Source organism: Haliotis cracherodii, unplaced genomic scaffold (assembly GCF_022045235.1).
Source record: "Haliotis cracherodii isolate W230 unplaced genomic scaffold, xgHalCrac1.p SCAF_6, whole genome shotgun sequence".
Classification (NCBI taxonomy): Eukaryota; Metazoa; Mollusca; class Gastropoda; order Lepetellida; family Haliotidae; genus Haliotis; species Haliotis cracherodii.
The window spans coordinates 10,168,932-10,186,184 of record NW_027266319.1 but is presented as its reverse complement, the minus strand read 5'-3'; the positions used below and the strand labels follow the sequence as shown (position 1 = coordinate 10,186,184).

The 17,253-nt window shown below is 42.6% G+C and overlaps 1 protein-coding gene across 2 annotated transcripts; it reads left to right on the top strand.

Annotated features, from left to right (window-relative positions):
- Positions 1-152: 152 nt before the first annotated feature.
- Positions 153-9,892, top strand: LOC139445347 (U3 small nucleolar ribonucleoprotein protein IMP4-like). 2 transcript variants are annotated; one of them, XM_071226479.1, is made up of 9 exons: positions 153-213; positions 423-531; positions 2,060-2,143; positions 2,901-3,010; positions 3,380-3,512; positions 6,370-6,524; positions 6,858-6,952; positions 8,752-8,822; positions 9,534-9,892. In XM_071226479.1, exons 1-9 carry the CDS (start codon positions 211-213, stop codon positions 9,644-9,646), a joined length of 873 nt encoding a protein of 290 aa, XP_071082580.1. In that variant the 5' UTR covers positions 153-210; the 3' UTR covers positions 9,647-9,892. The 2 variants fall into 2 exon arrangements, with proteins under 2 accessions (XP_071082580.1, XP_071082579.1); XM_071226478.1 differs by having other exon boundaries at positions 153-225.
- The last annotated feature ends 7,361 nt before the right edge of the window (positions 9,893-17,253 follow it).

The following is a 17,253-nucleotide window of genomic DNA, read 5'->3' as shown; positions in this document are numbered from 1 at the left end:
GGTGATGACAATAATTGTTGCATATTTTTGTTGAACATAAACTACTATTTCTGAATAGGGTGAAATTCGGACATATATTATTTTTTAACCAAAAGGGTGAATAACAAGTTATCGACTATCTATTTTGCACTTCCGGTTCCTTAAATTCTAATCTTCCGGTTTACAAGACCACACGTGGGCCAAGAAGTGACAATAACCAAGCAATATAAGATGGTTTGTGTTTGCGTAGGCATTTTATTCATTTGTCAGTAACCAATATAAACATCGATTCTATGCTTAAGTGAGACCTGCTTGTGTTTCATCACAGCAATAAGTTTACACTGTGAAAAAGATCGGTAGAAGGTGCAATGGACGTATTTAGTGGTGCCATTTTATTATAAGCATGTTGTGTACGTTCAAACTAAGTCTTTTTGAAATTTCAGTTACGGAGACAAGCCAGACTTCGGAGAGAATATATTTATAGAAAATCCATTGAAGAAAGAGAAAGAACTATCCACGAAAAAAAGCAGAAAATAAAACAATCACTAGAAGGTATGTTTTTATTAATCTTTATTTGATTTAGTGATAACAATGACCGCTGCTTTCTACAGTGCTAATTGACTCAGATTGCTGACTATAGCTCTCTGTTCACAGACCTCACATATGCCCTTCAATCCTGAGGGTTAGTTGTGTTAACTGGAGCTGCGACAAATCCAAATTTACAACCTAGGAACCTGACCCCCTATTAAACAAGCCTTTCCGGGTACCTGCTACAGGTCTCAAGGGTTATAGCTAAAACGGACCTTCAGCCAAAACATCACTGACCGAAAACGACTCCTCACCTAAATCGAAAACGGCTGCTATAGCCTGGCGAAAACGTCACCTTATTGTTTTTACCTTGAAATTAATATCACATGGTCACTTGCAAAAGCAAATAATTGTGGAATGTTAAAACAAGTTTACTTATTAGCCTCTACTCAAATTTACACGCCGACTAAACTAAACTTATTGTGAAAACATCATCACATGGTTTGAAGTAGTCCTGCACCATGACTGTGGAATATGTTTATTTTATGAACAGAAATAAATTTAGAAACGCATACAAAAGCAAGTCTAGCCAGCTCTAGCTAGCTCTATTCCACATGAAATCAGCACAGGGAATGTTTTTTTATTTTTAGAGTCAAGAAGGATATTGTGTTATATAAGATTTCAGAGACTAAATGTTAGTCTAGCTTTGAAGTTATCATGGTTATAAGTACCTTAACTCAAATTATCTGAAACATTGTCAATGTCAAGCTGATTTTATTTATTATTATATAATATATATTATTCATTTTGAAACTGTGAATAACTGTGGAAGACAAGACCATGACAATGTAAATAAAGCATAAATACTACAACATAACATAATAAAGCATGTAAATAAAGCATATATACTACTTCATAAATTGTTCTTATCGTTGGTGCCGTTTTTGCCCGACAATTAGTAGCCGTTTTCGCCAAATAAGGTGCTGTTTTCGTTCGAGAAATCAGTGACGTTTTGCTGAAGTGCTGATTTACCCTGCACCCGGTCTCAAGAGATGGGCACAAAATGTCAGATTGGGAATTGTTTTACCGGACCCCTGACAAAAAGTGTAACAATGGAGTTGTAGTGATTTTTTTTGCATTAAAAGATATATCACATGACTTATCGTAGGTTCCGTGTAGTCCTATTTGATTTGGGTCCTACTCAGGACCTACGCGACCGAGTTACCCGACCTAGCCCAGACACATAGTCCTAGCTTTAACAGTAACCCGATACAGCATGAGTCTAACAGGACTTTAACCGTCCCATTTCGTTATTGTTTTGCTGTGGTTTTGACAACTTTGGCATAATAATAACAATAATATCAGATTTTCCCGAGCATATTGAGACAGCAGAAATATCCCCTTCAAATCTCCATGAAGATAGCATTATTCTTGCATTAAACTTTGAATTTTATAGTGCAAGATGACTGAAGTGTAAGGGAGATAACTCTGTATGTAATGTTACAATGTGGTTCATGTTTTCAGAAATCTTTTTGTTTCTTTCTGTTTTCAGAGAATAAGATTGTTCCGGTTGACTTGAGGAAAGATGCCGTCTACTTGGAGAAGACGCTAGACTGGGATGGGGACGGAGCTGATGGTATGTAGCAGAAACCACCATGTTGATGGATGGAATTGTTATGTAAATATTTTACATAAGGTTGTATAAAGAAATCACAAGCATGACATTATCTATAAACTGAGATTGTAATATCCTTTTAACATTTCAGCCCTTTGATCTGATCCGAATACTGTTCAAAGCATCTTAAAAACCAAATTATTATAACCATCTGTATGCACTGCTGCATATTCCTGTAGGATTTATCTCAGATTTTCAACTAAGTGCTCCTGATAGGAAAATTGGGTTATTTTGGTTAAAATTTGGATTTCTTTATAAAGCCTATGATTTAGCTCCTATGTCTTTATTGAAACTATTGTGCACAAAAAAACGTTTCTGAACTAACATACGACCCGTGAAGATCCGGGTTAGAATAGGTCTTCAGCTACTCATGCTTGCCGTAAAAGGCGGCTATGCTTGTCGTAAGAGGCGACTAACGGGATCGGTTGGTCAGACTCGCATGTCATCAATCCCAATTGCATGGATCGATGCTCATGATAACAATCACTGGATTGTCTGGTCCAGGCTCGATTATTTACAGACCGCCATCATGTAGCTGGAATATTGCTGAGTGCTGCGTTAAACAACAAACAAACTACTAGGTATTATATATTATGATGAGCATTTGGGCAGCCTTGTAGCATCTGATTCCCTACATGGGGACATTCTAGAAATGTGGGAGTGTCTGTAGAATCGATTTTAACTGATTGAAACAGTAATAAGGGTGTGTGGTGTGCAGGTCTGACGACTCATGTTGATGACGAGTACAAGTGGGCTGGTGTCGAAGACCCTAAGATAATGATCACAACGGCCAGGGACCCCAGCTCAAAACTGAAACAGTTTGCAAAGGTTAGCTCGATTGAACGTATCATGTTTAAGTGTCCCATAGTTTAACTTGTTGTGTACATGGTATTGTTTTTGATGAACTTTGCCTTTTGGTAGAATAACAAGAATAGATTTTATTTACCCCCTTTTCATTTTGGGTTGGTGTGGACTCGTATAACAGTCTTTCAAGATAAGATATCCAACATTACATTAAAATATTCCTGTGAATGCCTCTTCATACTTAAGAAATATTGTGTTGGTACCATTAGGCAATGTGTACGAATTCACCCATTTATTATGTTAATATTTCTGTAACTATATTTTGAAAAAAGTAAAACTTGTAATTCTATGAAGATGCTTACTGTCACTACCTCTTCTTCAATGACATTTCAGGAGATCAAGTTGCTGTTTCCCAACAGCCAAAGAATCAATCGTGGTAATTACGAGATGAAGCAGCTGATTGATGCATGTCGCGCCAATGATGTCACAGATCTCATCATGGTTCACGAACACAGGGGGGTGCCAGGTAAGTCATCTCCTTTAGGAAGGCCGCCTCTAGAAAGAAAGAATAGCTTTGGATGGGCTCCAGTAAAACAATTCCCAATCAGACATTTTGTACGGCTACCCAGGTAGGGTCGGGTAATAGGGGGTTTGGTACCCAGGTAGGGTCAGGTAATAGGGTACCCAGGTAGGGTTGGGTAATAGGGGGTTTGGTACCCAGGTAGGGACGGGTAATAGTGGGTTTGGTACCCAGGTAGGGTCAGGTAATAGGGGGTTTGGTACCCAGGTAGGGTCAGGTAAAAGGGGGTTTGGTACCCAGGTAGGGTCAGGTAATAGGGTACCCAGGTAGGATCGGGTAATAGGGGTTTTGGTACCCATGTAGGGTCAGGTAATAGGGTACCCAGGTAGGGTCGGGTAATATAGGGTTTGGTACCCAGGTAGGGTCGGGTAATAGGGTACCCAAGTAGGGTCAGGTAATAGGGGGTTTGGTACCCAGGTAGGGTCAGGTAATAGGGTACCCAGTTAGGATTGGGTAATAGGGGGTTTGGTACCCAGGTAGGGTCAGGTAATAGGGGGTTTGGTACCCAGGTAGGGTCAGGTAATAGGGTACCCAGGTAAGGTCAGGTAATAGGGTACCCAGGTAGGGTCGGGTAATAGGGTACCCAGGTAGGGTCGGGTAATAGAGGGTTTGGTACCCAGGTAGGGTCGGGTAATAGGGGGTTGGGTACCCAGGTAGGGAACCCAAGTAGGGTTGGATAATAGTGATTTGGACTTGTTCCACCCGTAATCCGCAGTATGATGGGAACACTGTTTGTTATAAAACACACTGTACTAATTTGCCACGATAGCCTCGTTCTGGAAGTACTGTAAACTATGTTTATAAGGAACATGCTTATTATAAACTGCCAGATATTACGAACTGTTTTGTTTTTTGTCCTGGCCATTTGCTGTATATGTTATCATATACAATTGATGGATGTAACAAACATGATTATAAGGAAATAACTCATTTCGTGGTCCCATGTGCACTCTGTCAGCAATATTCGTTATGTTTATTACAAACTGTTAATCCCTGAGCTGCTCAGGTGTCACCAATCAGCCGAGAAAATGTCCGCTGCCACGCGCGGTTGTTCAAAGCGGCAAAATACAATTATAGGGAAGTGATGACTAAGTAAGTAGGTACTGACACTTTGTCCTCAACTGACGCCCTCAGTTACCAATAGTAAAACAGTGATTAGACGATAGCCTTTGAAGTGGATATGTTCTGTCTGTAAAATGTCAACACTCAACCAGTGAGATGAACACACAGTTCATATGCAGTGCACACTCTAGACTTCGTGGCTCTGTGAAGCGTCTCTGGACATTGTGGACATCGCAAAAAACCTGTATGGCTACACATTCAGAGCTGACAGCTGGAGTATGCCATAACTCTGCAAGCTTTTGGCAAACTTGTTGGTAAGCTTGTAACGTTTCTTGATTTTTGATGGATTTATTACTGAGACGCGTCATCGTTGGCCACATAAAAAACATTGTTAGGATTCAGACAAGCATAAAACATTGTTGCAAACATACACTTTCACCACATCGCATTCTTCAAATCATAACATGTGCTCCTCCCCACTTCGTTCAAAGGGACATAACTCGTCCTTTCATACCGCTAATGATAAAATACGCATTGCTATATCGTAACACTAAAATATAAATCAACCATTAAATCTCCCAACATTACAAAGCTACTGAGATTTTCTTCTTCCAAGAGTACTAGGAAGACTTTCTGAGGGTTAAGTACAGAACCATTCATTGAAAGTTCAATAAATAGGACTCTCTTTTGTTTTATTGAGTAATATAATGTGATCACGTGACTTGATCCAAGATGTCTGACAGTCGAAATGCTGATAACAAACTCAAATAAGTGGCCCCTTTGACGTTCCTAAAACCGTAATGTCACCATTACATATCTCTTATCAGTAAATTTGCACAGGATGTCTCTCTCCCATAAGTGTTATATCTGATTGAACAACTATTTTCTGTGGAAGGTTTAGGACGAAGCTATGGTAGTATATGGGTGTAGTATATGGTATTGATTGTTATGCAGTGGAAACATGGTACACAGACTTCTGGGCTGTTGGTTCATAGGCCCTCAGTGGGCGGATTGTTCACGTTTTGTCTGTATTCAGAAATGCATCAAAACAGATGCAAGTTTTGCAACTATTTGTGTTTATGCTGATAACATGCTGTCATCATTCCTCTACCTATCCCTTGGTTGTAACACCTCCGTGGTCTAGCGGATACAGCGTCTGCCCAGGGAGAGGGAGGTTGGCGGTTTGATTCTCTACCGCATCATACCTATAGATGTTAAAAAGATGGTACTTGTTACCAAGCCTGGTGCTTGTCATTAAAGGGATAAAACAAGGACTGGCCTCCTTAAGTATACTGTATCTGTGTTGGGAATCCATTGTTAAACTGCGGCATGGTATCTCAGTGGGCTAGCACTATAAAACTGGCATAAGTCCGGTCTGGTACAAACACACACATGCATGCATGTCGCTAAATAAGTGCAAAAATCTTCAACATGACGTTAAGCCCCATTGCTCCCATGAAGATCCAGGGTGGAATAGGTCTTCAGCAACCCATGCTTGCAGTAAAAGGCACGAGGTGACTAACAGGATCGGGTAGTCAGGCTTGCTGACTTGGTTGATCCATATCATCGTATTCCAATTGTGAGGATCGATGCTCATGATGTCAAGCACTGGATTGTCTGGTCCAGACTCGGATTATTTACAGACCGCCGTCATTTACCTGGAATATTGCTGAGTGCAGTGTTAAACAACAAACAAACAAACAAAACAAGACAAGAGGTACAGATTGAGTGTTTGTTGCAGACGCCTTGGTGGTGTGTCACCTGCCATATGGGCCAACAGCCTACTTCACCCTCTCCAGCGTTGTCATGCGGCATGACATTCCTGACGTCGGCACCATGTCTGAAGCATATCCACATCTCATCTTCAATAACTTTACATCAAAGTTAGGAAAAAGGGTTAGTTTCGATTATAAACTTGCTGTTTATTCTTATTCATCATTTGAAAATGTAGTAAAAAAACTTTAAGAATCCTTTACCTGTTTGTTTCAAACTTGATATGTGAACTAACTATGGTAACATAGAAAACCTTAAAAAGTGATGATTAGATATTTTTAACAACGAAAGTTTGTTTTATAAAAAAAATAGAAAATGTTAACACATGCAGTAATGAAAATGTAAATATTCAGCCCTTACCCCCCTAAAATTTTTGCCAACCTCCGGGTGTTAATATCATAGAATATTTCTTATCTTCATAAGAAACTGTAAGACAGTAATTCTCTATTGTTGCAGGTACAAAATATATTGAAATATTTGTTTCCTGTGCCCAAGGAGGACAGCAAGCGAGTTGTTACGTTTGCTAACGAGGAGGACTACATATCATTCAGGTGAGGGTGAATGTGTGGAATGTATGTATTGGGGCTGGGATGATCCGCCAACTGTGTGATCCGATACCTATCATGCCACCTTGCTCACGATCCGATACATATCATGCTACCTTGCTCACGATCCGATACATATCATGCCACCTTGCTCACGATCCGATACATATCATGCCACCTTGCTCACGATCCGATATGTATCATGCTACCTTGCTCACGATCCGATATGTATCATGCCACCTTGCTCACGATCCGATATGTATCATGCTACCTTGCTCACGATCCGATATGTATCATGCCACCTTGCTCACGATCCAATATGTATCATGCTACCTTGCTCACGATCCGATATGTATCATGCTACCTTGCTCACGATCCGATATGTATCATGCCACCTTGCTCACGATCCGATATGTATCATGCTACCTTGCTCACGATCCGATATGTATCATGCCACCTTGCTCACGATCCGATATGTATCATGCTACCTTGCTCACGATCCGATATGTATCATGCTACCTTGCTCACGATCCGATATGTATCATGCCACCTTGCTCACGATCCAATATGTATCATGCTACCTTGCTCACGATCCGATATGTATCATGCCACCTTGCTCACGATCCGATATGTATCATGCTACCTTGCTCACGATCCGATATGTATCATGCTACCTTGCTCACGATCCGATATGTATCATGCTACCTTGCTCACGATCCGATATGTATCATGCTACCTTGCTCACGATCCGATATGTATCATGCCACCTTGCTCACGATCCAATATGTATCATGCTACCTTGCTCACGATCCGATATGTATCATGCCACCTTGCTCACGATCCGATATGTATCATGCTACCTTGCTCACGATCCGATATGTATCATGCCACCTTGCTCACGATCCGATATGTATCATGCCACCTTGCTCACGATCCGATATGTATCATGCTACCTTGCTCACGATCCGATATGTATCATGCTACCTTGCTCACGATCCGATACGTATCATGCCACCTTGCTCACGATCCGATACGTGTCATGCTACCTTGCTCACGATCCGATATGTATCACGATGCGTGCATGTGCTCCTATCTGTGGTGCATAAGCCATCTTTTTCCTAGACAGGATGGACAAATACCTGGCACACTAACGACTTACAGTTGGCAGTGTCAAGTATTTTCACTAGTAATAAGTGTTTGGTGTAACACTTATTAGAAAATACATTTAAGGCTAAAATAATAATAGTCCTGGTTCTCAGACACCACCCGCATCATCATTAAGTCAGCCCAACGTTTTGTTTTCTTTTTCCATTTTCAAAAATAATAATTTTAATACTTAAAAAAAATGCAGTCTAATATAGCATGCAGTTACTTCCCTTTATATGTGCACTGCTTTACCATGTTTACTGCACATCTCATGTTATGGTCATGGCGACAATAGGAGTTTGTGTGCTTGTTAATGTAGGGATGTCTGTTCCCAGGTTGATGGTGTTTATTTGGTTACATACTTGTTGAACAAGCAAAAAAAGACAAAAAAAACCACCCGCCCATCATCCCACCACTATTTAACATGTTAATTCTATTCTGTTCCAGTTGAATGGTACAGAGCATTATTGACTCTTTCTTTAGCCATACTTATATGCTTTGTCATGTCAGGTCAATTTTTGAGTCTCTTAAGTTTTCTACTTTTGAATCCAGGAACCCCCTATATCTCTGTTAACATTTGACTTGACACTCTGTGTTGATCTGCAGTATTTGGGACCAAGAAAAGGAGGAACATCGTTGTGACTTATTTCTGTTTTCAGACACCATGTGTACAAATATGTCGACAAGGAGCTGGAGCTGAAGGAAGTGGGACCAAGGTTTGAGATGAAAAGTGAGTAATGTTCCCGAGTCTGATTCCCTGGTGTTGGCTTGGGTCCAGACTGGTACTGACCATCTACTTCAGGACTCTGTATATAGATGAAGTGAAGCATTATCAGTATGATTGCCAGCAGAATTGCAACGAAAAATAAATCTGCCAAATTTGCCGTAAAAGCTCAATTCCTGACAAGGTTCTTATTACTGCAGACATTTTCATTGAAACTTCACCACTGAGTATGATCCTGTCAAATTCTGTTGTGGACTCTGTTCTTACACTAATGCTGTCACACCTCAGTTTGGGGTGGTGTTGTCCTGTAGTCCAAAGATCCTTGAGATTTTCTGCTGTAGTATTTCGATCTTGGGACCCCTAAACGTATGACATTGGTTATGTTGGGTATGACAAGGTTCTACTGACTTTAATGTTTAATTTTGACCAATGCGAGTGGTCAAGTACTGCCTCTGCTGATAGATTATATAAGAATTTAGACATTTGGCATAGGCAGTAGCATGTAGGATCAACTGACGGTAGTCGTTTTTTTTTTTCATGACATATTTCAAGACACTTCTGTATTTCTTATATTTAGCACCGAATTAGAAGAATATGCCATCCCCAACAGACTTTTGTTGATGGTTGATTTTGTTCGGAAACAAATAACTTGATAAAGACAGCGATGTTTGTAAGTTTGTTTCTGCTTCAAATCATAGTATCCTGATTTCATTCCAGTATACCAGATAATCCTGGGCACGCTGGAAACAGCAGACACCGCCGACGTGGAATGGGTTTACCGGCCATACATGAACACTGCCAAGAAACGCAAGGTCCTCAGTGTTGAGTGATAAGACAGAGTCCTACCTGCCCCAGCCTCACTTGAACAACGCTGGACCAAGTGCATAAACAGATGGGACTCCCAGCTCATCATTGTACTGACAAGGGGAGACAACTCTAAATGTGTACTGTGATTCTCGAGACTGATGGCCCCATACCTGGCACTTCATCATGTGATGAACTTTCTACAAGTTGTAAAGTGGAAAAAATTGTGAACTGTATTCAGAATGGATAAATCTTGAAATGACTTGAGAATGTTGGCATTCCTTGAAGTGATGTTTGAGTCATCTCAATGGAATATTAATATAAATTGTCATAAAAAGATGTGAAAATTTGTCGTTGATCTTTGCCAGTGAATGACACTTCTAATGTTATCATTTCCCTGGGAGTGGAGGTTTGCTTGAGTTGTCATTGAGCAATCTGAAATTGGCTTTGAAAGGCTTTCCTTAATCATTTTAAATACATCATCGTAAGTGACTGCTGTTTATGGCGCATTGTTTGGTGTTTGGGCGAGTGAATGTTGTTTTTCACTGCAGTCATCACTATTCCGGCCATGGACCAGGCAAACCAGTGACTGAGAACATGAGCATTGATTTATATGCCTAAATGTCACGTCAAACTAGCTCCCAAGGAATAATAGAAATAAACAAAAACACAACACAACACAACACATGCAAAGAAATTTATTGCACAGCAATGCTTCCTTGATAATAGAAATCAGAGCATCAGAGGAGAACTCTCAATCTGTTCACAACCAACTCAGTCAAAAATAACACACGCTAACAGCCTAACAATTAGATCCATCAGTGTTTTAACTTTAAAAATATTCCTGTCCTCACTCTGAAAGCACCTGAACACTGCCAGATGACATCCGTCCTGTCATACTGTAGACAGTAACACATTGTCAGAGCTCCTATATATACAAGAATTAAAACAAGACGCTCGTATATGTTAAAATAGTTTATGCAATTTCCATCAATGTCCATTACCTCTTCTCTCCAGTCATAGCAGAGGATATGTGGTATAGGCAGAATTATTATCCAATAATGGTGTTTGTTTGTGGATAAATAGTTGTGAAGATAGACAAACCAGAGTCCATAAAGCGATCATAGCGCTACAACTGTCGTAAGCCAGTGTTAAGGAATAGGAGTTACAATCAACTTAGCGCTAAGTCAATTATAACTCCTATTCTTTAACACTGGCTTATGTATGTCGTAGTGCTACGATCGTTTTGTGGAACTGGGCCAAGGGTCTGTTCCTCAAAGCAATCTCAGCGCTAAGGTGATTGTAACTCCTATACTTTAATACACTTTCAACAATCGTTGCAGTGGGATCATTTTGTAGAACAGAGCACAGAGACCATCTTGAATCTTGTTAAACTTGAGTATAAAAAGACCATCTTCACATGACTGAATACACACACATCACCGTAACTGTGCTGATGCAAAGCCAAAAGATAAATAACCAAATTAATAGCAATTATTTACAAAAGTGAAAGATTGCGTACATAAATAAGAATTTACATAGTAATATCTTAGTTGATTAAGTCTACTTTGAAGCACCTAAATATGACTAGACAATGTCATAAGTTCTTTCTTACACCTCACTCTTCAGACACTTGGTCTTGTTTAACATCTGGTTTACTGCTGACTGGTTAAAAGCATGTGCTTTGGGTACAGTGGAATGCCATCACATCTATCCACCTCTTGGGAGGTGGCTGAGTAGGTAAAAGAGTTGGACTTGATGTTACATAGAAGAGATCAGGTACAGTGGAACCCCACCAGCTGGGTCACCGTTCTAACCACCTCCTGTGAGTTTGCTCAGTGGGTAAAGGAGTTGGACTTGATGTTACATTGAAGCCTTTAGATACAGTGGAACCCCACCAGCTGGGTCACCGTTCTAACCACCTCCTGTGAGTTTGCTCAGTGGGTAAAGGAGTTGGACTTGATGTTACATTGAAGCCTTTAGATACAGTGGAACCCCACCAGCTGGGTGACCGTTCTAACCACCTCCTGTGAGTTTGCTCAGTGGGTAAAGGAGTTGGACTTGATGTTACATTGAAGCCTTTAGATACAGTGGAACCCCACCAGCTGGGTCACCGTTCTAACCACCTCCTGTGAGTTTGCTCAGTGGGGAAAGGTGTTGGACTTGATGTTACATTGAAGCCTTTAGATACAGTGGAACCCCACCAGCTGGGTCACCGTTCTAACCACCTCCTGTGAGTTTGCTCAGTGGGGAAAGGTGTTGGACTTGATGTTACATTGAAGCCTTTAGATACAGTGGAACCCCACCAGCTGGGTCACCGTTCTAACCACCTCCTGTGAGTTTGCTCAGTGGGGAAAGGTGTTGGACTTGATGTTACATTGAAGCCTTTAGATACAGTGGAACCCCACCAGCTGGGTCACCGTTCTAACCACCTCCTGTGAGTTTGCTCAGTGGGGAAAGGTGTTGGACTTGATGTTACATTGAAGCCTTTAGATACAGTGGAACCCCACCAGGTGGGTGACCGTTCTAACCACCTCCTGTGAGTTTGCTCAGTGGGGAAAGGTGTTGGACTTGATGTTACATTGAAGCCTTTAGATACAGTGGAACCCCACCAGGTGGGTGACCGTTCTAACCACCTCCTGTGAGTTTGCTCAGTGGGTAAAGGTGTTGGACTTGATGTTACATTGAAGCCTTCAGATACAATGGAGCACCACCAGCTGGGTGACCGTTCTAACCACCTCCTGTGAGTTTGCTCAGTGGGGAAAGGTGTTGGACTTGATGTTACATTGAAGCCTTCAGATACAATGGAACCCCACCAGCTGGGTGACCGTTCTAACCACCTCCTGTGAGTTTGCTCAGTGGGGAAAGGTGTTGGACTTGATGTTACATTGAAGCCTTCAGATACAATGGAACCCCACCAGCTGGGTGACCGTTCTAACCACCTCCTGTGAGTTTGCTCAGTGGGGAAAGGTGTTGGACTTGATGTTACATTGAAGCCTTCAGATACAATGGAACCCCACCAGCTGGGTGACCGTTCTAGCCATCTCCTGTGAGTTTGCTCAGTGGGTAAAGGTGTTGGACTTGATGTTACATTGAAGCCTTCAGATACAATGGAGCACCACCAGCTGGGTGACCATTCTAACCACCTCCTGTGAGTTTGCTCAGTGGGGAAAGGTGTTGGACTTGATGTTACATTGAAGCCTTCAGATACAATGGAACCCCACCAGCTGGGTGACCGTTCTAACCACCTCCTGTGAGTTTGCTCAGTGGGTAAAGGTGTTGGACTTGATGTTACATTGAAGCCTTCAGATACAATGGAGCACCACCAGCTGGGTGACCATTCTAACCACCTCCTGTGAGTTTGCTCAGTGGGTAAAGGAGTTGGACTTGATGTTACATTGAAGCCTTTAGATACAGTGGAACCCCACCAGCTGGGTGACCGTTCTAACCACCTCCTGTGAGTTTGCTCAGTGGGTAAAGGAGTTGGACTTGATGTTACATTGAAGCCTTTAGATACAGTGGAACCCCACCAGCTGGGTCACCGTTCTAACCACCTCCTGTGAGTTTGCTCAGTGGGGAAAGGTGTTGGACTTGATGTTACATTGAAGCCTTTAGATACAGTGGAACCCCACCAGCTGGGTCACCGTTCTAACCACCTCCTGTGAGTTTGCTCAGTGGGGAAAGGTGTTGGACTTGATGTTACATTGAAGCCTTTAGATACAGTGGAACCCCACCAGCTGGGTCACCGTTCTAACCACCTCCTGTGAGTTTGCTCAGTGGGGAAAGGTGTTGGACTTGATGTTACATTGAAGCCTTTAGATACAGTGGAACCCCACCAGCTGGGTCACCGTTCTAACCACCTCCTGTGAGTTTGCTCAGTGGGGAAAGGTGTTGGACTTGATGTTACATTGAAGCCTTTAGATACAGTGGAACCCCACCAGGTGGGTGACCGTTCTAACCACCTCCTGTGAGTTTGCTCAGTGGGGAAAGGTGTTGGACTTGATGTTACATTGAAGCCTTTAGATACAGTGGAACCCCACCAGGTGGGTGACCGTTCTAACCACCTCCTGTGAGTTTGCTCAGTGGGTAAAGGTGTTGGACTTGATGTTACATTGAAGCCTTCAGATACAATGGAGCACCACCAGCTGGGTGACCGTTCTAACCACCTCCTGTGAGTTTGCTCAGTGGGGAAAGGTGTTGGACTTGATGTTACATTGAAGCCTTCAGATACAATGGAACCCCACCAGCTGGGTGACCGTTCTAACCACCTCCTGTGAGTTTGCTCAGTGGGGAAAGGTGTTGGACTTGATGTTACATTGAAGCCTTCAGATACAATGGAACCCCACCAGCTGGGTGACCGTTCTAACCACCTCCTGTGAGTTTGCTCAGTGGGGAAAGGTGTTGGACTTGATGTTACATTGAAGCCTTCAGATACAATGGAACCCCACCAGCTGGGTGACCGTTCTAGCCATCTCCTGTGAGTTTGCTCAGTGGGTAAAGGTGTTGGACTTGATGTTACATTGAAGCCTTCAGATACAATGGAGCACCACCAGCTGGGTGACCATTCTAACCACCTCCTGTGAGTTTGCTCAGTGGGGAAAGGTGTTGGACTTGATGTTACATTGAAGCCTTCAGATACAATGGAACCCCACCAGCTGGGTGACCGTTCTAACCACCTCCTGTGAGTTTGCTCAGTGGGTAAAGGTGTTGGACTTGATGTTACATTGAAGCCTTCAGATACAATGGAGCACCACCAGCTGGGTGACCATTCTAATCACCTCCTGTGAGTTTGCTCAGTGGGGAAAGGTGTTGGACTTGATGTTACATTGAAGCCTTCAGATACAATGGAACCCCACCAGCTGGGTGACCGTTCTAACCACCTCCTGTGAGTTTGCTCAGTGGGTAAAGGTGTTGGACTTGATGTTACATTGAAGCCTTCAGATACAATGGAGCACCACCAGCTGGGTGACCGTTCTAACCACCTCCTGTGAGTTTGCTCAGTGGGGAAAGGTGTTGGACTTGATGTTACATTGAAGCCTTCAGATACAATGAAACACCATCAGCTGGGTGACTGTTCTAACCACCTCCTGTGAGTTTGCTCAGTGGGGAAAGGTGTTGGACTTGATGTTACATTGAAGCCTTCAGATACAATGGAACCCCACCAGCTGGGTGACCGTTCTAACCACCTCCTGTGAGTTTGCTCAGTGGGTAAAGGTGTTGGACTTGATGTTACATTGAAGCCTTCAGATACAATGGAGCACCACCAGCTGGGTGACCGTTCTAACCACCTCCTGTGAGTTTGCTCAGTGGGTAAAGGTGTTGGACTTGATGTTACATTGAAGCCTTCAGATACAATGGAGCACCACCAGCTGGGTGACCGTTCTAACCACCTCCTGTGAGTTTGCTCAGTGGGTAAAGGTGTTGGACTTGATGTTACATTGAAGCCTTCAGATACAATGGAGCACCACCAGCTGGGTGACCGTTCTAACCACCTCCTGTGAGTTTGCTCAGTGGGGAAAGGTGTTGGACTTGATGTTACATTGAAGCCTTCAGATACAATGGAACCCCACCAGCTGGGTGACCGTTCTAACCACCTCCTGTGAGTTTGCTCAGTGGGGAAAGGTGTTGGACTTGATGTTACATTGAAGCCTTCAGATACAATGGAACCCCACCAGCTGGGTGACCGTTCTAACCACCTCCTGTGAGTTTGCTCAGTGGGTAAAGGTGTTGGACTTGATGTTACATTGAAGCCTTCAGATACAATGGAACCCCACCAGCTGGGTGACCGTTCTAACCACCTCCTGTGAGTTTGCTCAGTGGGTAAAGGTGTTGGACTTGATGTTACATTGAAGCCTTCAGATACAATGGAACCCCACCAGCTGGGTGACCGTTCTAACCACCTCCTGTGAGTTTGCTCAGTGGGGAAAGGTGTTGGACTTGATGTTACATTGAAGCCTTCAGATACAATGGAACCCCACCAGCTGGGTGACCGTTCTAACCACCTCCTGTGAGTTTGCTCAGTGGGTAAAGGTGTTGGACTTGATGTTACATTGAAGCCTTCAGATACAATGGAGCACCACCAGCTGGGTGACCGTTCTAACCACCTCCTGTGAGTTTGCTCAGTGGGGAAAGGTGTTGGACTTGATGTTACATTGAAGCCTTCAGATACAATGGAGCACCACCAGCTGGGTGACCGTTCTAACTACCTCCTGTGAGTTTGCTCAGTGGGTAAAGGAGTTGGACTTCATGTTACATTAAAGCCTTCAGATACAGTGGAACACCACCAGCTCGGTGACCCTTCTTACCACCTCCTGTGAGTTTGCTCAGTGGATGAAGGAGTTGGACTTGATGTTACATTGAAGCCTTCAGATACAGTGGAACACCATCAGCTGGGTGACCCTTCTTACCACCTCCTGTGAGTTTGCTCAGAGGATGAAGGAGTTGGACTTGATGTTACATTAAAGCCTTCAGGTACAGTGGAACACCATCAGCTCGGTGACCCTTCTTACCACCTCCTGTGAGTTTGCTCAGTGGATGAAGGAGTTGGACTTGATGTTACATTAAAGCCTTCAGGTACAGTGGAACACCACCAGCTCGGTGACCCTTCTTACCACCTCCTGTGAGTTTGCTCAGTGGATGAAGGTGTTGGACTTGATGTTACATTGAAGCCTTCAGATACAGTGGAACACCACCAGCTCGGTGACCCTTCTTACCACCTCCTGTGAGTTTGCTCAGTGGGGAAAGGTGTTGGACTTGATGTTACATTGAAGCCTTTAGATACAGTGGAACCCCACCAGGTGGGTGACCGTTCTAACCACCTCCTGTGAGTTTGCTCAGTGGATGAAGGAGTTGGACTTGATGTTACATTGATCCGTATTTCAGTTACATCACATCTCAAATGTAGTCGGAGACCCAAGTGTCACTGGTTGATTGCGACCATCACTTGGCTATTGTACAGCTGACTAATAATAGCCTTGTCCCTTACACATAATCTTTTATATATCATCGATAAATATTTACAAAACTACACAATCGTTTGTTGATTGAAGCTGCAGTCAGCAATATTCAAGCTATGTCACAGGAGCCCTTATATAATTGAATCTAGGTCAGACAAACCAGTGGTTGAGGATGTTGATGTCCCCTGACTTCTTATGATGACGCAAAACAACCAAGTCACTCAGTACGACCATCTGATCTTTTCGAGCAACACTGTGTTTGGGCACCTTCTAATCCTAGGCTTAAGACATTTGAATTAGCACAGTTTGAGATAGATTATGAAAAGAATTCATGTTTTACACATTTAACATGTAATGATTGTAAATATTCATAACAATTGATAAATGCCAAGCTTTAGCTTAATGGTAACAGCAAATTACTTACATATATTCAATGTGTTCAACATAAAACATGACTGCATTCACACTTAAAACTTGAAGTTGACAGGTTCCATATGATTGCAACACCACAGTCATTATATGCAGGGATGTATCTGGGATACCAAACTAAGTGTCCTTGGCAAGCAAATTGGAATTCAAAATTCGATTTTTAAGTTCTTATTTTCAGAGGTATACTGTAGGAACTTGTTATTGGTAAGTAAATAAAAATATATACCACCTATATATAAATAGAGATA